The sequence below is a fragment of the Chinchilla lanigera genome, unplaced genomic scaffold (genome assembly GCF_000276665.1).
Source record: "Chinchilla lanigera isolate Chin_1 unplaced genomic scaffold, ChiLan1.0 scaffold00019, whole genome shotgun sequence".
Classification (NCBI taxonomy): domain Eukaryota; kingdom Metazoa; phylum Chordata; class Mammalia; order Rodentia; family Chinchillidae; genus Chinchilla; species Chinchilla lanigera.
In genome coordinates this window covers 24,841,168-24,865,901 of record NW_004955420.1, presented here as the reverse complement: position 1 = coordinate 24,865,901, position 24,734 = coordinate 24,841,168, and the positions used below count along the sequence as shown (strand labels likewise).

Sequence of the window (24,734 nt, the reverse complement as noted above, 5' to 3'; positions counted from 1 at the left end):
CCACCCTGCGCAGGGACGGGAGGCGGGGAGCTGAGCGGTGCCCGGGACCCCGCCTCCCACCTCCGCCGCGCCCGCGTCCCCGTCCTCACTTGTACAGAGTGACATCTCCGGGCACGGGCGCCCCGCCCGGCCCCAGGGGTCCCGCTGCCTCCCGGAGCCCAGGGGGCGCGGGCCCACGAGGGGACCAGGCGCTGCGACCGTCCTGCGGGTGCCGTCCCTCCAGCGCCTCCCTCGGGTTCAGGCGCAGCGTCACGGGGATGACGGGCAGCAGGCTGATGTACCTGCAGGCGTACTGACTCAGCCTCCTCCCCTGCGCAGCCCAGCCCAGCCCAGCCCAGCCGGACACTGGCCGCCGCCCGCCCACCATGACAGAGCAGGGGAGGGGCAGGGCAGCGAGCGCCCGGACCCTCCCGGCCGGGCAGCTGCGCGCTGTTCCAACGCAAGCAGCTGCGGTCTGTGCTTCACCTGCGGTGGAAGGGGTGCCCAGCAGGTGAGCTGACACTGGCCATGGACAGGTGGCAGTCACCTGCCCCTCACCTCTTGGCCAGCGTGACATTGTAGTAGCTGAAGAGCGTGGGCCAGTGGCGGAAGGACAGCTCCCGCCAGAGCTCCTCGTCCTCAGGCCCCCAGGTCACCTCCGGCACTGGGCCGTCCTGGATACTTTCTCCTGGGCCCACCGGCTCAGGCTGCTGGCCGGGCAGCGTCTGGTTCTCAGGGAGCCTCGGGGCATCCGGTGGGAAGATGGAGAAGGCTGGGTCCGGGTGGCTGGCGGGCAGCACACCGCTGGGCACGGGCATGGAGGCCAGGGGGCCCTCGCCCAGCGGGCTCTGCTCTGTCACCTGGGCAGCCAGGTAAGTGCGCAGCCCCGCAGGGTCTGTGTACACCAGGATGCCGATCCAGACGACGGTGCCGGCCTGCAGGGCGTCAGGGGCTCCATCAGGCCTGGGGGCGCAGTGGGCCTCCCCCGGCCACCTGCCAGCACTCACCACGGGGGCAGGGTCCCTTTCACCGAGTGGCTCTCCTTGGGTTGGATGCTGGTGCACCCCATCCCTAAGCCCCCCCACAGGCTCCACAAAGCTCCAAGGTTTTCAGCTCAGCCTGGCCTGAGAAACTCTGCCTGACCTGCGCCAGAGGCCCCGGAGGGCCTCGGCCTCACCCCGTCCCCGCTCCCAGGAGCCAGCGTGGCACAGCTGGTTCGCTCGGTGGCAGCCAGTGACCTGCGGCCCAGGGGTCTCCCTCCTAGACGCCTGTCCCAGGTCCCTCAGGCGGGACGGCTGCTCTCCCTGACCACCCACAGACAGGCTTCTCTCCTCAGAACCCACCAGGGCCGGGGCAGGGAGGGCACAAGCAGCGCCCGCGGAGGTTACAGGGAGCAGCAACCTGAGTGCAGGGGCGGCAGGTACCATGATGAGGCGCTGAGCCAGGCGGGTGCGGGCCAGGAAGTAGACGACGCGCAGTCTCTTGGGGAGCCGCAGGTTCCGGAAGGAGGACGGCTGCAGCGTGATGGTGTGAGGCGTGGACGGCCGCGCAGCCAGCTGCCTCTCGTAGCGTGCCGGCCGCCCCACAGGCTTGGCGGGGGGCAGGCAGGCCTCGGGCGGCAGCCGCTTGTTCAGGTCCGCTAGCTGTCGGGGTGCAGGGGCCAGGCCTGAGTCCTCATGCCCCTGCACAGCCTGGGAGGGCAGCCGGGCGGCAGGCCGCGCCCGCCACGCCTACCTCCATGCGGCGTATGTCGATGGACAGCACTGTGGTGAAGAACAGCATCTGGAGGAAGAAGTCGGACACCAGGCCCACGACCGCGAAGAGACAGAACTCCTGAAACGAGAGCGCACGCACGGTGCCGTGAGCAGAGGCCTCCGCCCTTGCAGTCTCTCCACTGCCACCAGGGGGCAGCACAGGCCCCCGCACGCCGCCGGGACAGGGGTGCCCTCCCGGAGGAAGGAGCCCGAAACCAACCTGGAGGCCCTGCCCTGTGCAGGCGCCACTGACCTAGCCTGAAGCCAAGCCTGCCCCGTGTGGGCACTCAGACGCCGCCTGGCTGTGCCCACCCTGGACCAGTGAAAGAAGTTGGCAGGAGGGACTGACTCTGCGCTCCGCTGAAACAGGGTGACGTCTGATCCTCAAGCCCTGGCCTGAGACCCCCCGCTGCAGCACTGCACTCTGCCCTGACCCAGCGGACACCCCAGGGCACAGTGGTCACATCCTCAGGCCTCTGACAGGCTTCTCTCCTCAGATGCCGCCCTGGGATGCCGCCCTGGGAGATGAGGACGGGCACCTCTGCCCAGAGCCTGCAGCAGGCCGGCTCCCCCTCCGCTCCAGCCCCACAGGTGTGCGCAGGCGCGGTGAGTGCTGAGGGCAAGTGCAGGGCTGTGGGCGGTGCTGCCTCCGCCCCTCCACAGGCAGCAGGCCGTGGGCCTCACCTGGATGGCAGGCACGAGGGTGAAGTAGCCGATGAGGATGATGCCCAGCTCGGTGGCCATGTTCTTCATGATGGACCAGCTCTCGCTGCTCAGGCCTGGAGGGGCGACCAGGGAGAGGCAGCCACTGGGCGGGCAGGGGGGCGGGGAGCTGCAGCCACCAGAGGGAAAGGCAGGGTGCCGGGCCCGGCCCAGCCAGCCGACCCTGCAAGCCGCAGCGGACTGCGAGCCGAGCTGACGCGCGGGCAGCACACCCTGCTTGCAGCCCCGCAGCCAGCCCGCGCCCTGGCCCTCACCGTCAGGCCAGGCTGCAAGCTCCGGGGAGACTGGGACTTTCACCCCATGGCTTCTGTGCCCACACCGCGCCGGGCCAGGCAACCAACGCAGAGTGACAGGCCGACTGGGCAGCCTCAGGCGCTCCTCACCGGGAGGGCCTCACTTCCTCACTGCCCCGGAAGCCCCGTGCCCACTTCCCACCGTGAGGCAAGAAGAGGAAGCCTAGCCATGGTCTAGACAGCAGGCCACTCCAAACACGAGCCCCTGACTGTGCGCCAGCACAGAGCACAGCGGGGTGGCCACGGCTCCTTGCGGCCATGGTAACAAGAGGCAGGGCCTGCCCAGGGGCTCCCCATCTCCCCGGGGTGCAGCATCAAGAGGAACGGCATCTCCACACATCCTGTTACCTTGGGCAATCCGTAGCTTCACCTCCAGGTCCACCGGGGTCGACACCACGGACTTGGTGAGCACGAGCACGTTCTCAAAGCCAATCACCACCACCAGGTACGGGAAGATCTCGCTGGGGATGGAGGAGGGGGCAAGCACGTACTGGGCCTCTCGAGCACAGGGCAGAAAGCCTTCCCGCCCTCCAGCTCATCGGGGAGGCTCCGTCCACATACTGCCGGCTTCCAGGTGGGCTCAAAGCCTCACCAAGGGGCCGGCACCCAGCCGCCTCTCCCCCCAGCACAGGTGAGGCCCCCGGAAGCTGCCCACTCTCCTGGCTCTCACACACCACACACCGGTAACTCCAGGCCATGCCACACAGACAGGGTAAAGCCAGCCTAAAGGCCCAAGGCTTTGCTGAAAAGCCACAGGGAGAAGAGCAACTGCTGCTTCAGGGACAGGGACTGCGGAGTGCACCCGGGGCTTCGTATGCAGCAGGACAGTGCTCCTCCGCTGAGCTGCACCCTGCTCCCACTTATTTGTTCTGCTGTTTTAAAACAGGCGCTCACTATGTCATCCAGGCCAGCCTTGAACGTAGTACATAGCCCAGGCTGGACCGGAACTGCTGATCCTCCTGCCTCAGCTTCCTGAGTAGCTGCCACTGCAGGCAAGCATCACTGTGCCCCGCCGAGCAATTGCTCCTAAAGGACACTCCCCCAGCTTGTGCTCCCGCCCCCAGTCTCACAGGACTGGTGCCAGGCTCCAAGGCGGGCATCAAAGCCTGTGGGAGTGACGGCTCTGAGAGGAGACGCAGCGGGGGAAGCCGGTGTTCCCCATGAGGAAAGAACAGGAGCCACGGTCACCTTTCCATAGGGCGTGTCTGACGTGGGAGGCCCTGGCTTCAAGCCTCAGCACCATAAAAAGAAAGGGGCTTTCCTCATCTGACAAGCCAAAGATGGGGTGAGGAGACCCCCCAGGTGTGCACAGGCAGGACCTGACCGAAGCCTGGAGCCCAGCTGGGAAGGCTTCCACATGCAGACTTGGGGGACAGCAAGCGTTAGGGGATAAGCAGTGAGGTCCTTGGATCTCTTACAGCGCTTATGGTAAAACACGAGGTGCAGGGAGGTGACTGGGATGTGAAAAGAATTAAGATGCATTATATGTGTGCGAATCCTTCCAGCCGTCACACCTCAGTGACAGGAGTCACTGGTGAGGAAGTAATACGCTATTTTTGACAACCCTGAGGCTGTAACTACTTGTTAGATCCTTCTTGCGTATCTCTGTCTTCCTGAGAAACCACTTTAAAGATACCACAGCAGCCATTGATATTTTCCTACTAATCTGTCCATAACTCTGTAATGTTTGTATTGTTCCTATTCTATTTCGTAAATGGATGTTTATTATTATGTGTTTCCTACAACAACCACTGAGAATAGTTAATGATTATTCAATAGGTCACTCATGTATAGCTCTATTTATTTTCTTTAGAAGCCACTTTGAAGATACCAAAGTATAGTACAACAACTATTGATGATCTCCTACCTCTTTTGTCTGTAACTCACTATTATTTGTCTATTTGTTTTCCTGAGAAACTATCTTGTAGACAACAGTATGTAAAACAACAGCCATTGATAATTTCCTACCACTTTGTCTGTGATTTGGTAAGCCCCTATTATTATGTTATCCTTTTACTATTTAAAATGAAAATTTAAAAAATATATATATATGTGTGCCAAGTCCCCTAGTGAGAAGATACACACTCATATACACACATGCAGTACTTACCCACACAAACGCTCTATATGTGCACAACACATAATCACACAGTATACACAGTATACACACGTATGTACATGTATACGCGTGGATGTACTGTGTACACCACACATACCAATACAGGCCAGGCGCTTAAAGGGGAAGAAACGCACCTCCCGAATGCCAGAAGTAGCAAGGTGAAGACAGGGATGCAGGAAAGGCCGGGTGCCTGGGTGCACATGGCTCCGGGGCCCAGTGGCCTGCTGGAGACCTACCCGCCATTGAGTGTGGGCGTCAGACCGAAAAGCGTGCAGAGCCCCACGGACATGAGCAGTGAGCTGAGCACTGTAACCACGGCGGCCAGGGCTAACCCCCACTTGGACTTCACCATGTCGATCTTGCCTGGAGGGCAGAGAGGGCACGTTAGGGCAGCCCAGCAGGCAAGGGGGCCCCAGCCATCACGAGGGGACAGCACCCAGTCTAATCAGAAGAAAGCGCAGCTGTGGCCACACCCTGCCTCATGACTACACAGCCTCGGGACCCTCAGGCTGGCAGGCTCCTCCTGAGACGTGCGTGGAGCCCCAGACACCGGAGCCCCTGCAGCACTGTCCGGGTGGGGATGAAGCCCTAGCTCCGGGCCACCTCTTCCCAGCCGCCTCCAGAGGCAGGGAGCAGGAGGAGGGGAAGTGCCGCCTGGCCAGACGTACGTGTGGAGAAGTAGATGTAGGCAAACAGGATGATGTAGGTGGTGACCAGGGGGATGAGCTCGGCAATGCCGATCTCCTCCTTGAAGTGCACGTGGACCAGGCTCTCTGCCCGAAGGCTGCAGTTGGGGCTGGGGTGCAGGAGCATGAGGCGGGCACGCAGGCTGCCTAGGAACCTGGGGACAAAGGAAATCCCTGGAGGGCCCGTCAGGGCGTCTCCCTCCCCATCCACAGCAGGAGGGAGCTCCTTCAAGGCAGCTCAGCACCTCGATGGCGTCTGGGGCGCCAAGGAACCACACAGCTCGCTCCTCTCCTGACCTACTGCACCACTGTGCCGAAGGCCCACGCGCCTCGGGTGCCCTGCCTAGAGCGCGCGGCTGCAGAAGCCATCAGCCCTGCCTTTGTTCTTGTTCTGAGCGGCTGTCAGGCCCTCCCCACTCAAATGCAGCAGACAGCACCCTCCCGGCTGAAGGAGAGAAACATTTCTGTAGGAGGCCTGAAAGCCATCTGAACCTCAACTAGAACAGGGACCCTCAAGCCTCGTGTCACCCACTGACCAGCCAGGAAGCCAGAGCCCGAGCCCTTACTTGGCGTGGTAGCGCTGGAAGACCAGGGTGATCGTGTAGGACACCATCCTCCTCTTCCGGTAGAGGCTCACCCCGCTGTACTTCCCGGGAACACCAAACAGCAAGTCTGCAGGGGCAGCGGGCACTGCCAGTGGGACCACAGCCAGGGCAGGGCCACCAAGACTCTCTCCCCAAGGACAGGGGAAACCCTGGGCTGCCAGAGCACCCAACCAGGGAGCAATGGTGGCCACTGGAGCCCTGCACTCGGCCTACCCTTGAGCGTGGCGGAAGTCTGCAGTGTCTTGGGCTCGTGCTGATGGATGGTCCCAATGATGTCAGGGTCGGCGTGAAAGCGCTCCCGGTCATTCTGCCAGAAGTTCCCCGGGGACAGTAGCAGGCAGCCATGCTCCGGGAGCAGGTTCCGAAGTTTCCGAAGGCCTGGCAGCAGGTCGGTCACCTGCAGGCACACCTCCTCCAGACTCCTGGTCCCAGAGCTGTGCAGAGACAGGACGAGGTACCTGCTGTGCCGGCCAGCAGAGGGCAGGCCCTGCGCGGGCGAACTGCCTGTCACCTGGCTCCCACCTGGCCTGTATCGGAGCCTGGTGTCTCCTGAGAGCCTCATCATTAGGGAAGGTATTTCAGGGCAGTCAACATCCAAACCAGTGCCTGCCCCTCCTTCCAAGGGAGTGTGTAGTGTGGTACCCGTCATCTCAAAGGGGACACACACAGAAACACTTCTGCTAACTTCTTGGCAAGGGGCCACAGAGAGAAGGGTTAGGGGTCTGCTTAGTTTACCGAAGCCCCTGTCTCTGCCATTAGCTAACTATGACCTGCAGGGCACGCAGCCAGCTTGCTCCAGAGACGCTCTGATGGCTGGGGGGCAGAGCCTGAGCTGGCGCTGCAGAAGTGTCCCCAAGGATTGCTACTGCCACCTCACAGCTCTCGAACCAGAGGCCAGAGGCCAGAGCCACATGCACAATGGGCCAGCCGGCTGCCAGCCCGCTTGGTGCAGACCTGTTCGAGCCTGGGCTCTAGCGGAGCTGTCTGCACAGGTGAGGGGACTCCGTGCAGCAGACTTAGAGGGTGCTGAGGAATATGAGGCTGGCCCCCTCCGCCCTTCTTGCTTCATTTCTGCAGAGCTGACTGCTCACCGGGTACACCGCAGCCCTAACTCTCCTTCAGGAGGGACCGGGGTCCCCCCAGGGGGTACCTGTCTCGCAGCACATGGTTCCGGATCTCCTCCACCAGCTGGAACGCCCGGGCCAGAGGGGAGCGGAACACATCTACTGCCAGGAGGTTCTTGTGCCAGGGCGACACTGAGGTCTTCACGAAAATCTGCTGGATGTAAGCCACCGGGGCACCCACATACTGCAGGGGAAACGGCAAGCAGAGTCAGCTCGGTGCAGCAGGCAGGAGCACAGCCCCACACTCTGTAGAGGCCAAGCCTCCACTCTGGGCAGAGCGCTGCAGCAGCCGGTGCCGCGAGCTGTGGTCCAGGCTCACTTCTCTGAGTTTCCCGGCGCACGGCCCACCCGCTCACGGCCTCTTTAGCTGCTCTTACGCCGCAAGGGCAGAGCAGGGTCTGCGGCAGAGGCTTGGGGTGTTCCAGGGACCACCTGACTGGCGGGCGGCAAGCTCCCAGAAGGAGGCTGCCTCCCCGATCCACATCCTGCCACCTGCAGCAGGACAGCAGGTTCCTGAGGCCACTAAACACAGCTTTACATCTCAGCTCTGTAACCGTCCAGCCTCGGAAATGCTTTGCGCTCCCTGGGTCTGTTTCCTCGCAGTGAAAAGAGGGCAGGCTGCAGCGGCCAAGTGTCTGCCCACCCTCACGCTGCGCACCGGGCGCATACACGTACACAGAGATGAGGAGCAGAGAAGCACCAGCCACAAGTGGGAATTCCTCACGCTGCCCCCACACAGGCCTCCTCCCCGCACCTGCCTCACCGAAAGCTGACCCACCTCACAGAGCTCGCCACGGGTACACGAGGGAACAGGGCGCTTACGTGTACAACTCCCACCCCAGGATGCAAGCAGCCGAGGATGGGGAGGACGGCCGTGAGGCTGGAGGCAGGACAGGGCGGCTGGGCAGGTGACACGGGAAGCGCCAGGGAGAATGAGGGGTGGGCTAGGGTGAGGCTGGCCGAGCCATCTGCGCACCAGCAGATGCCGAGGGTCTCTGAGGTGGAGGCGGAGAGGAGGACAAGGGCTGTTCCCGTTACCCCAGGCCCGTGTCATCGCCACAGGCCCCACAGGGCGGGGAGGGCTGAGGGCAGCCACCGAGCAGCTTGGCAGGGACCACGGCAAGGCCGCCAAGGCGCTGACCCTCGACTGCAAGTCAGTGTCTCCTGGGCCAAGAGCAACCTGGAGCCTTGGCGACACTAAGCCGAGTGGGCTGCGTTCCGGCTCGGGGGACAGAAACCACCCCCGCCACACCCTGGCAGCAGCCAGGAGGGGCAGAGGCCCCTGGACAGGTGGCTGGGCTCCGGGCTCAGCGGAGCTGTGACAGGCCGCCACCCGTACCTCACCCTCGGGGCCACGCAGCCTGCGCACGGGAGCCCCTCCCAGGCCAGCACAGCTCGGGGCCTCCAGTCCGGTGCCACACAGGTCAGAGCCAGCTCCCCAAGGGGCGTGACTGGGCTCTAGGAGGGCGGGCGTGGCGCTGCCCAGGCAGCTCCGACCGCTGCCGGCCGGGTGCACGCTGCACCGCCCTCTCCTCTTTGGGGAGGGAGCGGCACGGCGGCTGAGAACAGGGCGCCCCTCGCACGGGCATCGTCTCTCCTCAGACTCCCCAGCAGCCTGCGTCTCCAGGCTTCGGCCTCGGTCACCTTGCTGGCCAGGCCTCCAGGTGGCCAGGCCTCTCTGCCGGTGGCTCTCACTCAGCCCCACAGACTCTGGCTGATCTTTCGGGGCAGGTGTCTCCGTCTTCCCGACTCATCGTCCGCGCCCTCCAGCTCCGTCCTCGGGGCTCCAGAACTCTCCCGGCCCCGCTCAGGTCCCCCCGAAGCGGCCCCTCACAAGCCGTTTACCACAGAGAGCCTCTGACCGCAGTGCGCGGCGGGCCCTCCGCCATCCCCACGTGAGGAGCGCTTGAGAAGCTGGCAGAGCAGTGACGCGTGCTGTCCACGGTGAGTGGAGGAGACACAGAGGCCAGTGGAGGCCAGGTGCCCCCGGGGGAAGAACTGGGTGGAGGGGGCCGTGGCAGGCACACAGGACACGCCGCCCAGGGCTAGTGCCCCATGTTACCCCGTCCCCCCCTTCAAGGCAGGCTGGGCCTCCCGACCCGCTTCAGACAAGCAGGATACAGCAAAGAGAAGTCACTCTGGGGATGAGGTCACGTGACACCACAGCCACAGGCCGTCAGAGTCCCTGTTCTGATGAAACCCAACAGCACGCTGCTTGGGAAGGGCGGTACGGCCTGGAACCCAGGGCTGCAGATGTGAGGCCCGCAGCCCAACAGCCTGCCGGGGCCCCCCTGACGGACCGCGTTGTGGAGGGGACGCAGACTGTCCCCTGGCCGGGCTCGGATGAGGCTGTGGCTTTGAGACTTCCCCTGAGCTACAGGGCCCAGACAAGCAAACCAAGGTTCTGAACAACAGAAGGCACGTCCGAGGTCACACAGCCCAGAGGGAGCACACCCCGGGCCATGTGACTCCCAAGCCTGGCGTCTCCCTGCCAGCACACCGAAGGCTTAGCACACCCCCGGGGCCTAGGGTGCCTCGGGCCACCACTGTGCACAGTATGAGGCCCTGCCCGGGGCCTCCTGGGAACCCTGTGTCCAGGCCCAAGCAGCTTCCACAAGCGCTGCAACGCTGGCCTGAGGCGCCTGTCGGGAAACAAGCCTAGCCACTGGCAGACCTGCCACGTGGAGCCCGGCGCAGGAGTCGGGGTTCCATGACAAGTTAGCCAATGCTGGAGACCTGGCCTGCTGCTTCGCCTCCTAACACATCGCTGTCACCTTTAAAGATAAGCCTTCCTGCACACCTAAGAGCACTGCCTGGAACTGCTGACATCTTCCCTTCACCCGACACCCGAGAGAGCAGCCCCTGTCGCTTGGCTCTTCCAGGAAAGGGCGGGCTGGGGGGTGGAGAATAGGCTCAGGAGGCCACTGAGGCTCAGGCAGCAGCCCCATCACTCCCAGGCTGTGTGCCTGGGGCGAGGGTCTCAGGCTCTCCAGCCTCGTCTGTCACTTACTCAGGAAAATGGGAATCAAACCTCAGATGTCACCAGACCCCAGGCAGACCAATCCAAGTAATGTGTGTGACCCACTTAGCACAGTGTCTGGCTGTAAACAGCGTCCCTTCAGACTGTCACCTCACCTCCAAGTCCACAGGCTCAGTAAGATGGGTTCTCACCAGCACCTACCTGGTGCATCCATCCCTGCCTCCAGATCTCCAGCTTCAACTACAAAGCCAGAACTCACCTCATCACCTCGCTCCAAGAAAAACTGCATGGGCACCATGGCCTAAGTCAGCCCGCTGCGTTCACCCAGCAAGATGCCTTGCCCAAGCCTTACCCTGGCACCCAGGATCTAAAGAGACAGAATGTGACGCCAACAGGGTAGCTGCACAGAGCCCAGAAGAGGGCTGGGACGCTTCCGGGAGAAAGTGGCACCAAGCAAAGGGGAAGCCTAGCGCAGTGGTGCCGAACGTACAGCATGCATGGGATTTGCTTTTCTTTTATGACAAAACATGTTAATATATGAGTTGTTTTTTCTAAACGAAACCCTGTGTTCAGGCTTAATCACAGTGCTGGCCTTTGCGATAAGTAAGTGGGTTCTGGGTTGCAGCTTGGGCGCGCGTCTCTGAAAGGCTTGCCGTCACTGGCCTAAGGCGCGCACCGGGTGTACCGGAGGGCTGCCCAGGCACAGACTCCTCCTCCTCCTCCTCACTGCTCTGCCAGCTGGACTGAGCAGTGAGCACCACGACAGTGACCGTGACAGCCACGAACTTCTGCCAAATCCAACAGTGGGCAGGCACTATGCTACCTAACCTTTGCATTTCTTCACCTAACCTTGGGTATTTATTTATGGGGATTCTGGAGATACAGCCCAGGGTGGCGCTGAGTTACACTCCTGCCCTTTTAGTCTTTTGACACAGGTCTCCCTGAATTGTCCAGGCTGGCCTCAAACGTGTGACGCTCTTGCCTCAGCCTCGCAAGTGGCTGAGATTATGCCCAGCATAATGTCGGTGTAATTCTTACCCCACTTCACGAACATGGAAACTCAGGCAGACAAGTGTTAAGTAGTTTGCCCAAGGTCACACAGCTGGGAACACAAGGCCTCTGTTCTGGTCCTCTGGGAAGAAGAGCAGCCTCCAGCCAGGGGGCAGCCCCTTCCAACCCCTGAGGCCACAGGGCACAGTGACTCCAACAGCGGGGGCCACGCTCGGCCCACAGGCCCGGCAGGGCCAATGAGGCTTTGTTCAGAGGACACACAGCGAGCAATGCAGGGCGCAGCCACCCCCGCTGTGGGCAGCTGAGGACTGGGGATGGATGGACACATGGATGGACACACACACAGAGTAAGAACCACACTGCATAAAGGGAAATCAGCCCACTACAAAACGGGCAACACACTTCAGCACAGAGCCTGACCCTTAACTTCCGAAAATTTAGAAATGATTTAGGAGTTCAAAGGATGTGCCATGAATGACATTTCAAATGCCCAGGCCTGGGCTCCTGCTCGCCTCCCAGAACTATTCCCTCTCAAGTGACAGAGCTGGTAACAAGGCACCCACCCTCGGCTAAAGGGCTTGGGCTAGAGACAGGCAGGGAACCTCCAGGAGCAACGGTCTCCCTCTTGCCTCCATGACAGCCCTGCTGGAAAGGCCAGGGAGGAGCGGGCCAGGGAGGACAGCACTCACACTGCCTCAGATCACAGCCATACCATGCAGTGCTGAAGGCAGCCCTGCCCTGCTGAGGAGATCCGCGAGCCACAATATTTCCTTTTCATGTACTCTGGTCTGCACTGCGTTTCCTGTATTACTCTTTTTTACTTTATTTTTTTTGCTACCAGGAATTGAACTCAGGACCTTGCGCTTGCCGGGCAGGCATTTGTACCGCTGAGCTATATCCCCGGCTCCTGTATTACTCTTATCAGAGACAGGAAATAAAAGTCGGAGACACAATACCAGGTGACTGCACTGAGGTCTGGGTCTCCTCCCCCATCCTGCAGGGGGCAGGGCTGCGTCACCAAGAGCAAAGGGACAAGCTCGACTCTGCACACCGCGTGCTGTCAACACCCCAGATGACCACGAAGGAACCCTGACAGGATTATCACCAACATCTACTCCACGCCGCAGGCTAAAAGGGTCCCCAAGCACAAGGCCCCTTGTTGGGCCCTGGGAGCCATCCATCCCATTACACGGTGACACTAAGAGGCAATGCAGGGGGAAGGTGTGCACGGAGAAGGGCCCGCTGTGAAGCACTGGCCACGAGACATGAAGGGGCCACACTGCCGGGCAGCACCACAGGCAGAGCCCCAGGGCCCAGGCTGTGCTCCTGCCACTGACACGGCATGCAGCCAGGTCTCCAGCCAGCAACAGCAGGCACAAGCTCAGAACTGTAACCCGGCTGTTCCACCCCCCCGGGGAAATAGGAAGCAGCGTTATCCCTGGGAGAGGCGCTCTGCCCTGCCTTCCTCAGCAAGCCCAGCACCTGCCATGGGGCCAGAGCACAGCACACCCAGGACGACGGGCACACTGTCCACGCGTGGCGGGTAAAACGCTGGAGACGGGCGGGGCACGCAGCGTGCGCGCCAGTGGTAAGCAGCTGGGGGTCGGGTGCTGGGTCTGTGCCTCGCAAGGGCGCAGCCCAGTCTTCTCTCACTTCTCTCAGCACCAGGCCCAGAGACAGCCCACAGTGGTACAGTCGGAGAAAGGTGTAGGCTCGGGTCTGGAGGCCTGGGAGCTCCAAGCCAGTGCTGCCCGTGGAAACTGAATAACCGAAGCACTTGATGGCGCCGGGCCCAGCTTTCTTACCTTTACTGAAGGACAAAAGACTGCATTTTTTTCCTCCTGAGTAGATCATGGGAATAAAATAGGAGCTGAGAGATATGAGAAAGATCTGGTGCACACTGCAAATATCAGGCCATGCTGGGGCCCCGATGGTGGACATTCGGGGAGGCCCTGCTGTCCCCGTGACCACCCATGGATGAAGAAGAGACGGCCTGTTCCCTGAAATGTGCAGGCGTGTGCGACGAGCCCAGGTGGGAGCCCAGACCCAGCAGGGCACCGCCAGGACGAGGCTTTCCTGGGACAGTCACACTCTGGGGTCCCCTGGTCTTTTCCCTAATAAAGGTTACTCATTAAACACCTCACTAGGCAGCTCTGGAGCCTCCACGAGGCCAAGCAGTGCACACGCCTGGGGCTGGCCACTCACACCTCGCTGGCCAGTGCGCCCGCCAATCAGCGCCCCGCTGGCTCTCTCCTTGGCACCTACCCACTCAGGCCGTTCGCTGGGCTCCCCCGGCCGGTGGTCAGGGTCGGCAGGGGGCGGGGCGTAGTCCTTCACCGGGGTGGCAAACTCCACAGGGCCCGTGCCCGGCAGGGGCAGCTTCAGCAGGGGGTAGCTGCAGGAGGAAAGGCAAGAGGTGAGGTCGATCCACCAGAGGCAAGGTCCACCTGCAGCTGCAGGAAAATGCTCTGCCAGAGGCCGCTACAACCCGTCTCACAGGTTAGAAGCACCACGTGAAAAAAAAGAAAAAAAAAAAGAACCACCAAGTTTCAGAGCTGGGACTCATCTACATCCCAACAGTTACAATTTATTTCAGCTACATAAAGTGTACAAGGAAGCCCGACTGATAAAGAGTTTTCAGACTTCATAAAGGCAAGAGGCTAAGAACAAAATTTAAAACACAGACATAAGATAATGATTAAAAAAATCCAGAAGGACTACGATTCAGATGGCTGGGCAACTGCTCCATTTAAAGGACAGCCAGGTATGGTGGCGCACACCTGTAATCCCAGAACTCTGGAGGGTGAGGCAGGAGGATCATCACTAGTTCAATGCCAGCCTGGGCTACATAGTGAGTTTAAGGCCAGTGTGAAATAGTGAGACACTGTCTGAAAAAACAAAACAAAGAAAAGAAAAATTTCGGCTTTACGCCGACAAGTTGGCAGAGACGTGCCTTTAATTTCAGGTCTTATTTTTTAAAAAACTTTTACAAAGTGATTTTATAACTTACAGTACAGTGTACGCACCTCAAATACACAGTGCACTGAGCTGCCACACATTCCCGTGTAACCACCACCTGGATCAAAGTGTAGAACGTTTCCAGGTCCTCAAAGGTGGCGCTGTGCCTCAGGTCAGGGTGAGCACCACTCGGGTCTCTACCGCACCGATCTGTTTTGTCTTTTTGATCTTTCGGTGCCAGAGACTGAAGCTGGGTCCAGTGCTCACTAAGCATGCGCTCTCCCCGAGCTACACCTTTTGCCGCAGTTTTCCCTCTTTTTGAGTGTCACGTAAATGAATCTTTATCCATTTCCTTGCACATTCTTCTGTGACTGCTTTCACGCACATCCTCACTTGCTAGACTCATCCACACCGGTGCACGTGCGACATTTTCACAGCTCTGTGCCGCTCCGTGGGACCAGCGCTGCAGGGCACCTGTCCCCTACTGTCAAGGACACCTGGCTGTTTCCACTCTGAGCCGTAAGAATAAAGCGACTATGATCATTTTCACACGTGGCCCTGGGGGCTGCCCACACTTTCTGTTGGGTGTATTCCGAGGTTGATTTCTGAGTTATGTAGCGCGTACATTTAGCATAACAGACACCACCAAAGCTTTCCAAGCGGCTGTATGAATTTCTATTCTCCCTGTCGCCATGTGATAGGGCCTCCAGCTGCCTCGCAGCACTGACCCTCTTGATAGGGCCTCCCTCCTTCAATGCGGCCTCTGGAGGCGGCAGCGGCATCTCTCTGGGTTTTGTTTTTGTTTTTCAATGCTGCAGACTGAACTCAGGGTTTTGTGGCAAGCGCTCTACCTGAGCTACATCCTCAGCTAAAGTGCGGTTTTAATTTACACTTCCCTAAAAAGAAACAATGCTGAAAATTCTTTACATGCTTTTTATGGTCCACTTGGATAGAGCCTCTCTTCTACCTCACCTCTTCAAGTCTTCTGCTGAACTTTTAGTTTGAAATACAGTTAGTACATTAGAACAGAATAAAATTACACTATCCCATTGCCCTCATTAGAATAAAAGTTCACTTTTCTCTGGCGTCTTCCCATTTTTATCCACCTACAGGTGTGGACCACCACACTGTTTATTAAGTATGTATTATGTGCTGGCACTAGGAATACAAAACAATCACAGGAACACCACAGTCTATTGACAGGGAAATGCCCACGAACAATTACAACGGAGCGTAACAAGCACTGAGGCTCACTCCAGGGGCTGCATGGTAATCACAGGATGTACTGCCCTGTTACTGTTCTATTTTTAGAATACATACATGTATTTTAGAGTATGCTCATGTTTTTATTTTTTATTTTGTTTTTGTTTTTGTTTTTCTCCGGTACCGGGAACTGAACTCACGACCTTGCACTTGCCAGGCAGGAGCTTTGCCGCTGAGCTAAATCCCCAGCCCCTGTTCATGTTTTTAGCTTATTTATTTTTGGGATGGGGTCTTGCTATGCAGTTCAGGCTGGCCTTGAACACACTATGTTGGCCCAGGCTAGCCTCACTCTCATAGCAATCCTCCTGCTTCAGCCTCCTGAGTGTGCCCAGGCTTTTAGGCTAAGGACACAGAAACTCAGTAAGGCGCAGTAGAAAACTCCTACATGATGTTTAGCATGTGCCAGGAACTACTCTTAGCACTTTAAGTGCACTGACTATGTAACTACTCCCTAGAAAATAAGTGCTGTTAAGTCTCCGTGTTACAGGTGAGGCACAGAACCAGTAAGTAACTGGCCGAAGGTCACGGAACCAGGTTTCCAACCCAAGCAGTCAGCGCCACATCCTGTACTTTGCAAACTGAACTGCAGACTGATACAGCTTGAAGGCATCCTTGCGGAGAAGAGACCTTTACACCAGTCACAGCAGGCACTGGACCTTGACATTTCTCTGCTGCTCTACCCTGAATCTAGGGTGTGGTCACCTGGCGGGATGCAAATGGGACCCGTGCGGCTCGCCTCCTCCCAGCTCCTCCCACAAGGGATATGCCTCTGTCTGCCCGGGGCTAGGGGCTGTGCACCAGCAACCTGGGGCTTTTCTCCACACCACATTCTGCAAATATTTGAGCATCAGCTTGGGGCCAGGCACTGTGCAAGGTCCAGGGTGAGTGAGGCGGATCTCTGCTCTCTTAGAACGTACACTCGGCATGGGGGATAGGCTGTGGGGGCACCCAGGAGAGGGGAGCGAGGGGCGGAGAGAAGGAAGACAGAATTCCAAGAAGGGGGAGATTCAGGCCATGCTGCGGCACAGGTATCAGCGCCACGTCCCTCCAGGCTGTGCGTTTCACAGACCACTTCCAGTTAATCCAGTCCTGCTGCCCCCGACTTGTGCCTGTCCGGTCACCTCAGGCCCAGGCCACCCAGTCTCTCTGTCACCTTTGCCCCAGGGTAACCCTTTCCTGAGCCTCGGGCACCCATGCGGGCCTGTCCATCTGGTCTCCCTTAGCGCAGGCTCCCTTGGGCGCCTTGGTCAGCCGGGTTACCTCAGCACCTGAGACTCGCCTGCACATCTTGTTTGTTCCAGAACCAGGTTTTTTCTTTTTTTGTTGTTTGGTTCTAGGGATGGGAGCCAGGGCCTTAAGCCTCCAGCACTGAGCCACCCCAGGCTGCAGAGACAGGTTTCGGCGACACTGCTCCCCCTCAGCTCCATGCTTCCTGCCAGGGGAGGAGACTGGAGCCAGCACTGCTCGCAGAAAGGTGGCGGCCCAGGCCCGCTGCTGAGGACTTAAATAGTTACTAGGTTCCTTACTGACTCCTCATGAGGGCAGGCGGTGGGAGGAGCTGCACCCAGGGCCCTCATACTTCACATTGTCAGCCTTTTTTATATTCTGTGAGACAGGATCTGGCTAAGGCACTGAACTGCCCAGGCTGGGCTTGACCATGTAATCTTCCTGCCTCAGCTTCCCAGAGTAGTAGGATTACAGGTTTGTGTTACCATTCCCAGCTGACTTTTCATTCTTTATAAATAGTCATACCTTGCTACTTGACTGCTCTGAAACTTGTCAAATTTACTAGCCAATACTTTTTTTTTTGGAGACAGGGTCTTGCTATATAGTTCAGGCTGGCCTCAAACTCATGGTGACCCTCCTCAGCCTCCCAAGTGCTGGGATTACAGGTGTGGACCACCACACTCAGCAGGTTAGTCCATGCATTTTGAAGTGAAAATTTTGTCCCTGTACCCATCATTTGTTTGGTACTCAACACACAAGCTAGAACTTGTTGGCATCACTGCCTTGTGACCAAAACACTCTGGTACCGGTCACGTCTGGTATACCTCACGCCTCCTGGGACCAGTTAACAACCACGCCAAGACCCTGCTGAACTCTAAACTTGAGGCTCCACTCTTCTTCCATGGGTCCATTTACAGCTGTTTCCCTCCAGCGTGTCTGCAGCGCACCCCATGGTTTTAGTTAACTGCATTCTGCCCTCATCCCTCTGGATATTTTCTAATTTCTCTTTGACTTCTGTGACCTGTTGATTTCCGTAACAGCATGTTGTCTTCTTTCCATTTATCTGTTAATTTTCCAGTTCCACTATGTTGTGATCCTCTGCAGGATTTCACACGTTTAAAATCAGGGATGGCCGGAGGGCCCCCACAGGGTCTGTGCCAGCCGGTGCTGCTGCTGCAGAGGGCTGGCCATGTCCCCGAGGTTAGCAGGTCGGCAGTGCGGCTCGGCCTCTGCTTCCTTCCCAACCTCGCCTGCCTGCTGCACCCTTTACTGAAAGTGGAGCACTGGAGTCCCCAGCTGTAACTGTAACACTGACCCTCTGGGGCTCTGCTGTTAAGTGAGAACGCTTGTAACACCTCCTAATGTCTGGTACCCTTCTCCTAGTGAACCATTTCTCACTCCCACATCTTCCTGTACGGAACCGCTGAACAGCTGTCTCCTGTAACCTTTGTGACTTAAAGTCTGTGCTGTCTGATAATAATGGAGTCCCTGCAGCTTTCCTGTGGTTCCCTTTTACATGAAATACCTTTCTAGTCTAGCGTTTCTCCCTTTGTGATCTTAAACTGTATTGTATGTCTAAAGTGTACACAGCATATAGATGACTCTTATTTTTAATCTGCCAATCTTACCTCTTAACAGAAGTTAATGTTTCCTTTAATGTAAATACTGATAAAGGGTATATTTATATCACTAGTTGTTTTCTATATATCATTTTTTTGGTTCCCCAATTCCTCCATTACTGCCTTTTTTTTTGGTCACCTTTTTGAGACAGGGTCTCGCTATACAGTTCAGGCTGGCCTTGAGCTCACTCTGTAGCCCAGGCTGATCTCAAACTCGAAAAGATCCTCCTGCCTCAGCCTCCAGAATGCTGATTATAGGTGTGTGCCACCACGTATGCCACCACAGGCCTATTACTGCCGTTTTCTTTGGTATTCTGTAAATCTTTTTGGTACTTTGCCATTTTGACTTCCTTTGTTCCTCTTCTGTGTATATTTAAAGTTGTTTTCTTGGTGGTTATCTTGGAGACTGCAGTTGAAGGCTTAAATTTATAGCGGGATTCAACAGTCGATGCGAGCAGGTAAGAAGAAAGCATCAGCGAGCCCGAGGATAAACAGCTGAACTTAGCTGGGTGGAAGACTCGTCCCAACACTGCTCTCAGACACCCCGGCCCCCTCCTTTCACTGCTGTCGTCTCAGACTACATGCCCACAGACACGGATAAACAAAAGCTGCTTCACGGTTTGCCTTCTCCGTCAGGAAGGGAAAAAGTCACAAACCAAACCACAGGTACCATCCAACTGCTGCCTTCACCGTCAGCGTTCTTCTCCTCGTGGTTCCCACTGCTGCCAGCATCCTTTCACTTCGGCCTGAAACTTCCTTTCAGATTTCTTAGGGGGCAGGTCCACTGGTAAGGAATCATCTGTCTGGAACCGTCTTCCTTTCTCCTTCATTATTAAAGAGTAGTTTTGCCAAATACGAAATTCTTTGCTGACAGGTGTTTTTCCTACTGAGCCCTACATCATGCCCTGCCCTCTGGCTTCGTGGTGACCTGTCTTACTGACTCCCTTGTGCACGAGGACAGGCTTCTCTCCCTGCTTTCAAAGCCCAGGCCCATCTGTGCGGAAATGTGCGAAGCTGCTTCCAGCTCCACTGCAGGGCGAAGGCGGGCAGCACTGGCCTTCTACACAGCAGCTATTGCTGCACCCCGCACAACCTGTTTCTCAAGATGCGCAACATCAGAAGCTGAGTTTCCAGAGTCTGAGCATTCCCGCAGGAAGAGACGGAAAGGCAGCCAGCCTCCATGTCTCTTGGGGAAGGAAGTCCACAGGCCTCACACTGCTGCTCCAACCTTGCCCCGAGCCACACCCACTCCTGGGTTTGCCCCACCCCACCTTGCCTCAGAGGCTGTGAACCTGTGTAGGCGAGGGCCTGCTCATCCCTCCCCTGGGTGACAACTCATTTCAAAGCCTGGCCTTCTCCACTCCCAAGTCTCCCGAAGTGCTCTACTCACCCACTGCATCTCCTGTCACCCCCGGAGGACCTGCGGGCTCTGTCCACTCCACAATAATGGCCTTCCTCACGCCCCACCTACCACGTGCCAGCCACGGGCACAGCCACCTTCCAGGGGTTTCCTCACAGCGACTGCGCAGGCCCCAGGCGAGCGCCTTCCAGCTCCTTCCTCTCGTTTCGCAGTGTCACAGCCGGACGAGGCATGTGAAGTTACAGCCCCACTCGAGCGGCAAGACCCCCAGTGCAGGTAGTCTGCCCCCCAGTCTGTCTTCTGAACATCACACCAAACTGCCTTGTGTTAACTTTCTGATTTATTTGAAAATTTTAAGGAACTGTACACTCCTTTTCTACTGGTAAAAGAAACACATCCAAAAGACTGCACAAAAATGCAAAAGGCAAGGGAATAATTGCTACCCATAGCTACCAAATTCCAGTCCAAAAGTAGAGCCTGGAAGGAAAGTGTCAAGTAGTTTTAAGAAGTTAAAAAACACTCAATTTACCAAAGTCAGAAAAAAGACCAAAGATTTTAAGGAAGAAGCTGCCTGGGAATGCCTATCGCTGACTCACACAACGCCTCCACAGCCATTTCTAGAGGCGGACTCTAGCACGCACACCCTGCTCTGCGTCACAGAGCAGAGCAAACGGAGCACACCGGAGACCTCCCTGCCTTTGCTGCCGCAGCCCCACGCACCCAGCTGCCGAACCAAGCACTTTGGTCCCCACCCCTTCCTCTCACACCCCGCGGGCCTCAGAAAGTCCTGAAGCCTCACCTTTAACACACATCCAGCACCAGCCATGTCTCACCTCCTCTACAGCTCCTGCTCACACTAACAACTGGAGTGGACCAGCCTGGCTGGACGGCCGCTTCCAACTGAGATCGACCTTGTCCCTACTCAGGTATGGACGCGAGGTCCGCAAGCTGTGTGTGGCTTGCAGGGTCCACTACTGACAGGGCCCTTCGTGCTCTGTCCTGAATGTGGCCCTTGCTGAGGCCAGGGCTGGACAGCCGACCCCCACGGCTCCCTGGAGGCTGCTCTGCCCGCGTTCCGCATTTCCACTCAGCACTTGCCCCTCTTCACCCGAGGACGCTCCCTCTGTGAGCGGCCACTGTGCCGAGAGCCAACACCAGCTAGCAGGCCTCCACCACCGGCTGCTGTGCTGCCCAACAGCGTAGGCCTCGGCAGGCAACAGCCCCTGGACCAAATCCAGCCACAGCCTGTTCTCCTTGTTTTGTTTTTTGGTGGTGGGGAGGGAACCCGAGGCCTTGTGTGTGCTAAACACACAGCCTACCCTTGAACTACGCTCTGTTATAGCCTGCTTTTGTGTAGTCTGTGAGCTAAGTACAGTTTTCATGCTTTAAAAGGCTCATATAAAACAAAAAATAAAAACAAAGACTATGTGACAGACCGTATGGCCCACAGGACTCTCTGGCCCTCTATGGAAGGAGTTACAGAGCCCAGGCCCGGAGAGCCCAGCTCCCCACTCAGGGGGCACTGCCAGCCGCCTGCACCTTCCCGTGCTGCCCAGGAGATGACTCCCGGCTCCCAGAGGGTTCTCCACCTCCCTCCCAGAGCTCGGTCCAATGGTATGTGAGCTACCTGAGCTCAAATCTTGCCTCCAAGGGAGCCCAAACTAAAACCGGAGTTCTCTAAGGGACTCCAGTGTGACAACAGGTTGTCTCCCCTCCCGGGTCAGGGTCTCCACCAGCAGCTCTCTTGGTGTCCCAGGACCCGGCCTTCCCCGCCCAGCTCATGTGCTATGTCACCCCTGGAGGACCTGTGGGCTGTGCCCCTCAGTACAAGAGCAGGGTGGGCTGGGTGTCAGACGTGCCCACCCTGCGGTGTCTGGGGGCACTGCGATCACCAGGGCACGTCGGCAGACATTCTGGCTTTTCACCCGCAGCCACCCAGGGACATTTTTGTGCCTCTGACAGTATTTTTCCTCCTGCATGTCAACAAGCGTTCTGCATTTCAGCTCTGCGTTCTCCTGTTGCACTGGGTCCCACAGACTGCAGACATGGTGGCTCTGCCGTCTCCCTATCCTTTCCATCATTGCCGATGGGAAGCTCGGGAGTTGAGACGGACACGGACACGTCGTATGAGACGCCACTAGGGAGACACCCGGAGGAGGAAGGGGAGGAGGAGGAGACGCCCGCTTGCTCCCGCTCCTTCCCAGGGGAGAGCAGTACAGGACTAGGCCGGGCACTGAAGGGCTACTCCTGGTCTTCCCTCTGTCTGAGGACACTATGAGCAATAAAGGAGTCTTTAATCTCCTCCGGGCCTTTGAGGATGTCACAGGCCTGTTTGTGAGGCTGGTGGTAACGTCCGCTCGGAGAGAAGGCTCTGGCCTGGAAGCCAACAGGTCAGTGCCATGCAGCAGCTGCAGGGGCAGGCTCTCTGGCCTAGCCTGAGTCTAGGACTTAGAGCAGAGGCCACGGGACTCTGGAACCCCCCCGCTGCCGTCCAGCCTGGCTCACCACAGCACGGGTGATAGGACTTCGTGACTGCTTTCTTTCTGGGTCCTCGAAAGAACACCTAGGTGCATCTACAGAGTGGTCCTGTGGGCAGAGTAGAGAGCGCACCTATGTGTGACGCCAAAAGGGCCACAGTGCTGGTGGAGGGCCTGGGATGAGGCACGCAAGAGGAGGGGCTGCAAAAAGACAAAAAAAGAAAAACAAAAAAAATGAGGGGGCCAGGCAGGGCGGCGCAGGCCTGTCATCCCAGCACTCAGGAGGCTAAGGGAGGACTCCTGTGAGTTCGAGGCCAGCCTGGGCTACAAAGTGAGTTCAAGTCCAGCCTGAACTGCAAGCTCTGTCTCAAAAAGACCCCAAAACACCCCAAAAACAAAAAAGGAAGCCACAGCCACAACAGAGACATCTGGCCTCACAGAAGGCACTGCTGTCCTGGGAAAGAGCCGTGGGGGCGGGGCTGCATCTGTTCTCTGCCTCCAGCCTTTCTTTTCAGGGCACAGGGTGGGAAAGCACAGGGTGGCCCAGCTGGGGGGCACTGAGGTGCCCACTTGCCAGGTCAGGTCCAGAGCAACAGGGCCCTCTGCCAGGTCACACCGTGGGTCCCTGTGGCCAGCGCTCCAGGAAAGGTAAACAGACACCTCTTGCCACAGCGCCTATTTGCTCCATGTTTCATCAGATTTTCCCAGAGGAAAGAGCAGGCGCTGTACCCAGGGACTAGGCAGGAAGAAAGCTAGTGTCACTCACTCCCCAGGCTCGGTAGCCAGGTCACTTGAAGTGGTGTCCTTAGCACTCAGTCTCTGCAGCCCACAGCTTCAACAAGAGCTCAAAGAAGTCACACACACACACACACACACACACACACACACACACACACACACACACACACGCCCTGTGCTGCCTGAGGGTCTGACTCCCATCAACACCCACCCCCACACCACTGCAGTCCTTGATCCTTCTGTCATTAACGGCCAGCCCCTCTGGCTCCATTCATTTCCTGGGGAGGCAGGAGTGGAAGGGGGTGTCACTACAGCTCAGGGGGTGCTGGGTCTGTAGAGGGGTGAAGTGCCGTGGTCCTTTGGGTTCAAGCTGAGCAACTCTCTCATCTCAGAAACAGTAAAAGGTCAGCAATTACCTGCAAGCTGAATACCTCACAACACTACTAAAAACTGTCTAGTACCCCTGCTTCCTTTCCTCTAAGCAACTTGGGGCTCTGGCAAAAGCAGCAACTGTTCCCAGGGTAGATGACGACAGCAAGGCTTGTGTCCCTGGTTCCAGGATCTTGGGTCTCCTGGTTATAGTCTCAGAATCTGTGGGGTCTCTGACACAACTTTATGACCCTTTAACATCAGGAGAGGCCGCTTGCTCTTCCAGGGCTTGGCTCAGGGCCCTGTCTCTCCCTCCGCACCGAGGCAGGGCATGTCCGCCATGCCCGCTATCTGTAACACTGGGCTGGCACCATGGGTGCTGAAGGGAGGGAAAACATATCTGCCTGGCAGGCATCACAGCCACCTGGCGCCCGCTCCTCAGCCGCTGCTGTGCAGTACCGCTCACCTCCGAGGCCTCTGCTCTCTGGCCTGCCTGGCTGTGCTCCTGCCACCACACATCGCGCCTCCTCAGGCTTCCCATGCAAGGCACCGACCCCTCAGGACGGAAGGTGTCGGCACCAGTGTTCCTCGAAGACGTCCCCACCCCCACCACGGAGCAGAAAGGGTACAGACTTGCACTGGCCATGGGGACCTGAGCTGCAACTGCTTACCGGCCCCAGCAGGCAAGTCTTCACCATCTTTCAGAGACCTTTCAAAGAAAAACAAGCTTTTCAGGGATCCCTGGAAATGAAAGCACCCAGCATGGGTACATGTGACAGCATGCAGGACCTACCCTTCTGGCGGTCAGTGAAGGCCAGTCTCCCTCCTTCCCTCTCTTCCTTCTTTGCTTCCTTCCTTCCCACAAGCCCAGCCTGTGCCGCACTCACCCCTCTCAGAACCAAAAGGTGGGCATCCACCTGGCTCAGCTGTATCTGGGCTGTACTAGAGTTAAACCTCTTCATTACACATCTGCCTATCCCAACCCTGTCCTGTTGACTTACCCCATGTCAGGGACGTGTCCTCCACCCTGGAGACCCTGGCTATCTCACAGTTTTCAGGCAGAGGCCCTCATGTCAGTACCAAGGACAGTCTATTTTGAAATAGGTCTATGATATCGTTACCCTCTCCAAGATGAGACCCAGCTGTACTCACGCAGCTGCCACGCATACCCTACCTCCAACAAGACACCTGGTCCAAGCCAGCTCTGCTGAGCCCCACACGACAAACGGCAGAGAACACCCTCCCCGCTCCCGCAGCCAGGGCCATCTCGGTGGACAGAGTAATAGCCACTTCCGCTTAACCCCTTCCCCAGAAGGCAGTCTGAGTGACAAGGACATGGCACCACCACGAGCTGCTGCTATAGAAATGAGAACACGAGGTTTCCCGGAAGGAGGGCTTCCAGCGCACAGGGAGCTGCGGGTGGGGAGCGCCAGCCTTCTGGCTGGCTAG

At 57.9% G+C, this 24,734-nt stretch overlaps 1 protein-coding gene across 1 annotated transcript in view; it reads right to left on the bottom strand.

Annotated features, from left to right (window-relative positions):
- Positions 1-24,734, bottom strand: part of Scap (SREBF chaperone) — a gene marked incomplete in the record, with an annotated part of 55,920 nt that overhangs the window by 3,701 nt on the left and 27,485 nt on the right. The window contains 12 exon segments of the mRNA XM_013513390.1: positions 90-281; positions 538-914; positions 1,404-1,622; positions 1,714-1,812; positions 2,418-2,512; positions 3,098-3,210; positions 5,105-5,231; positions 5,537-5,709; positions 6,121-6,226; positions 6,373-6,593; positions 7,310-7,467; positions 13,540-13,669. Coding sequence (XP_013368844.1) covers positions 90-281; positions 538-914; positions 1,404-1,622; positions 1,714-1,812; positions 2,418-2,512; positions 3,098-3,210; positions 5,105-5,231; positions 5,537-5,709; positions 6,121-6,226; positions 6,373-6,593; positions 7,310-7,467; positions 13,540-13,669 — 2,010 coding nt within the window.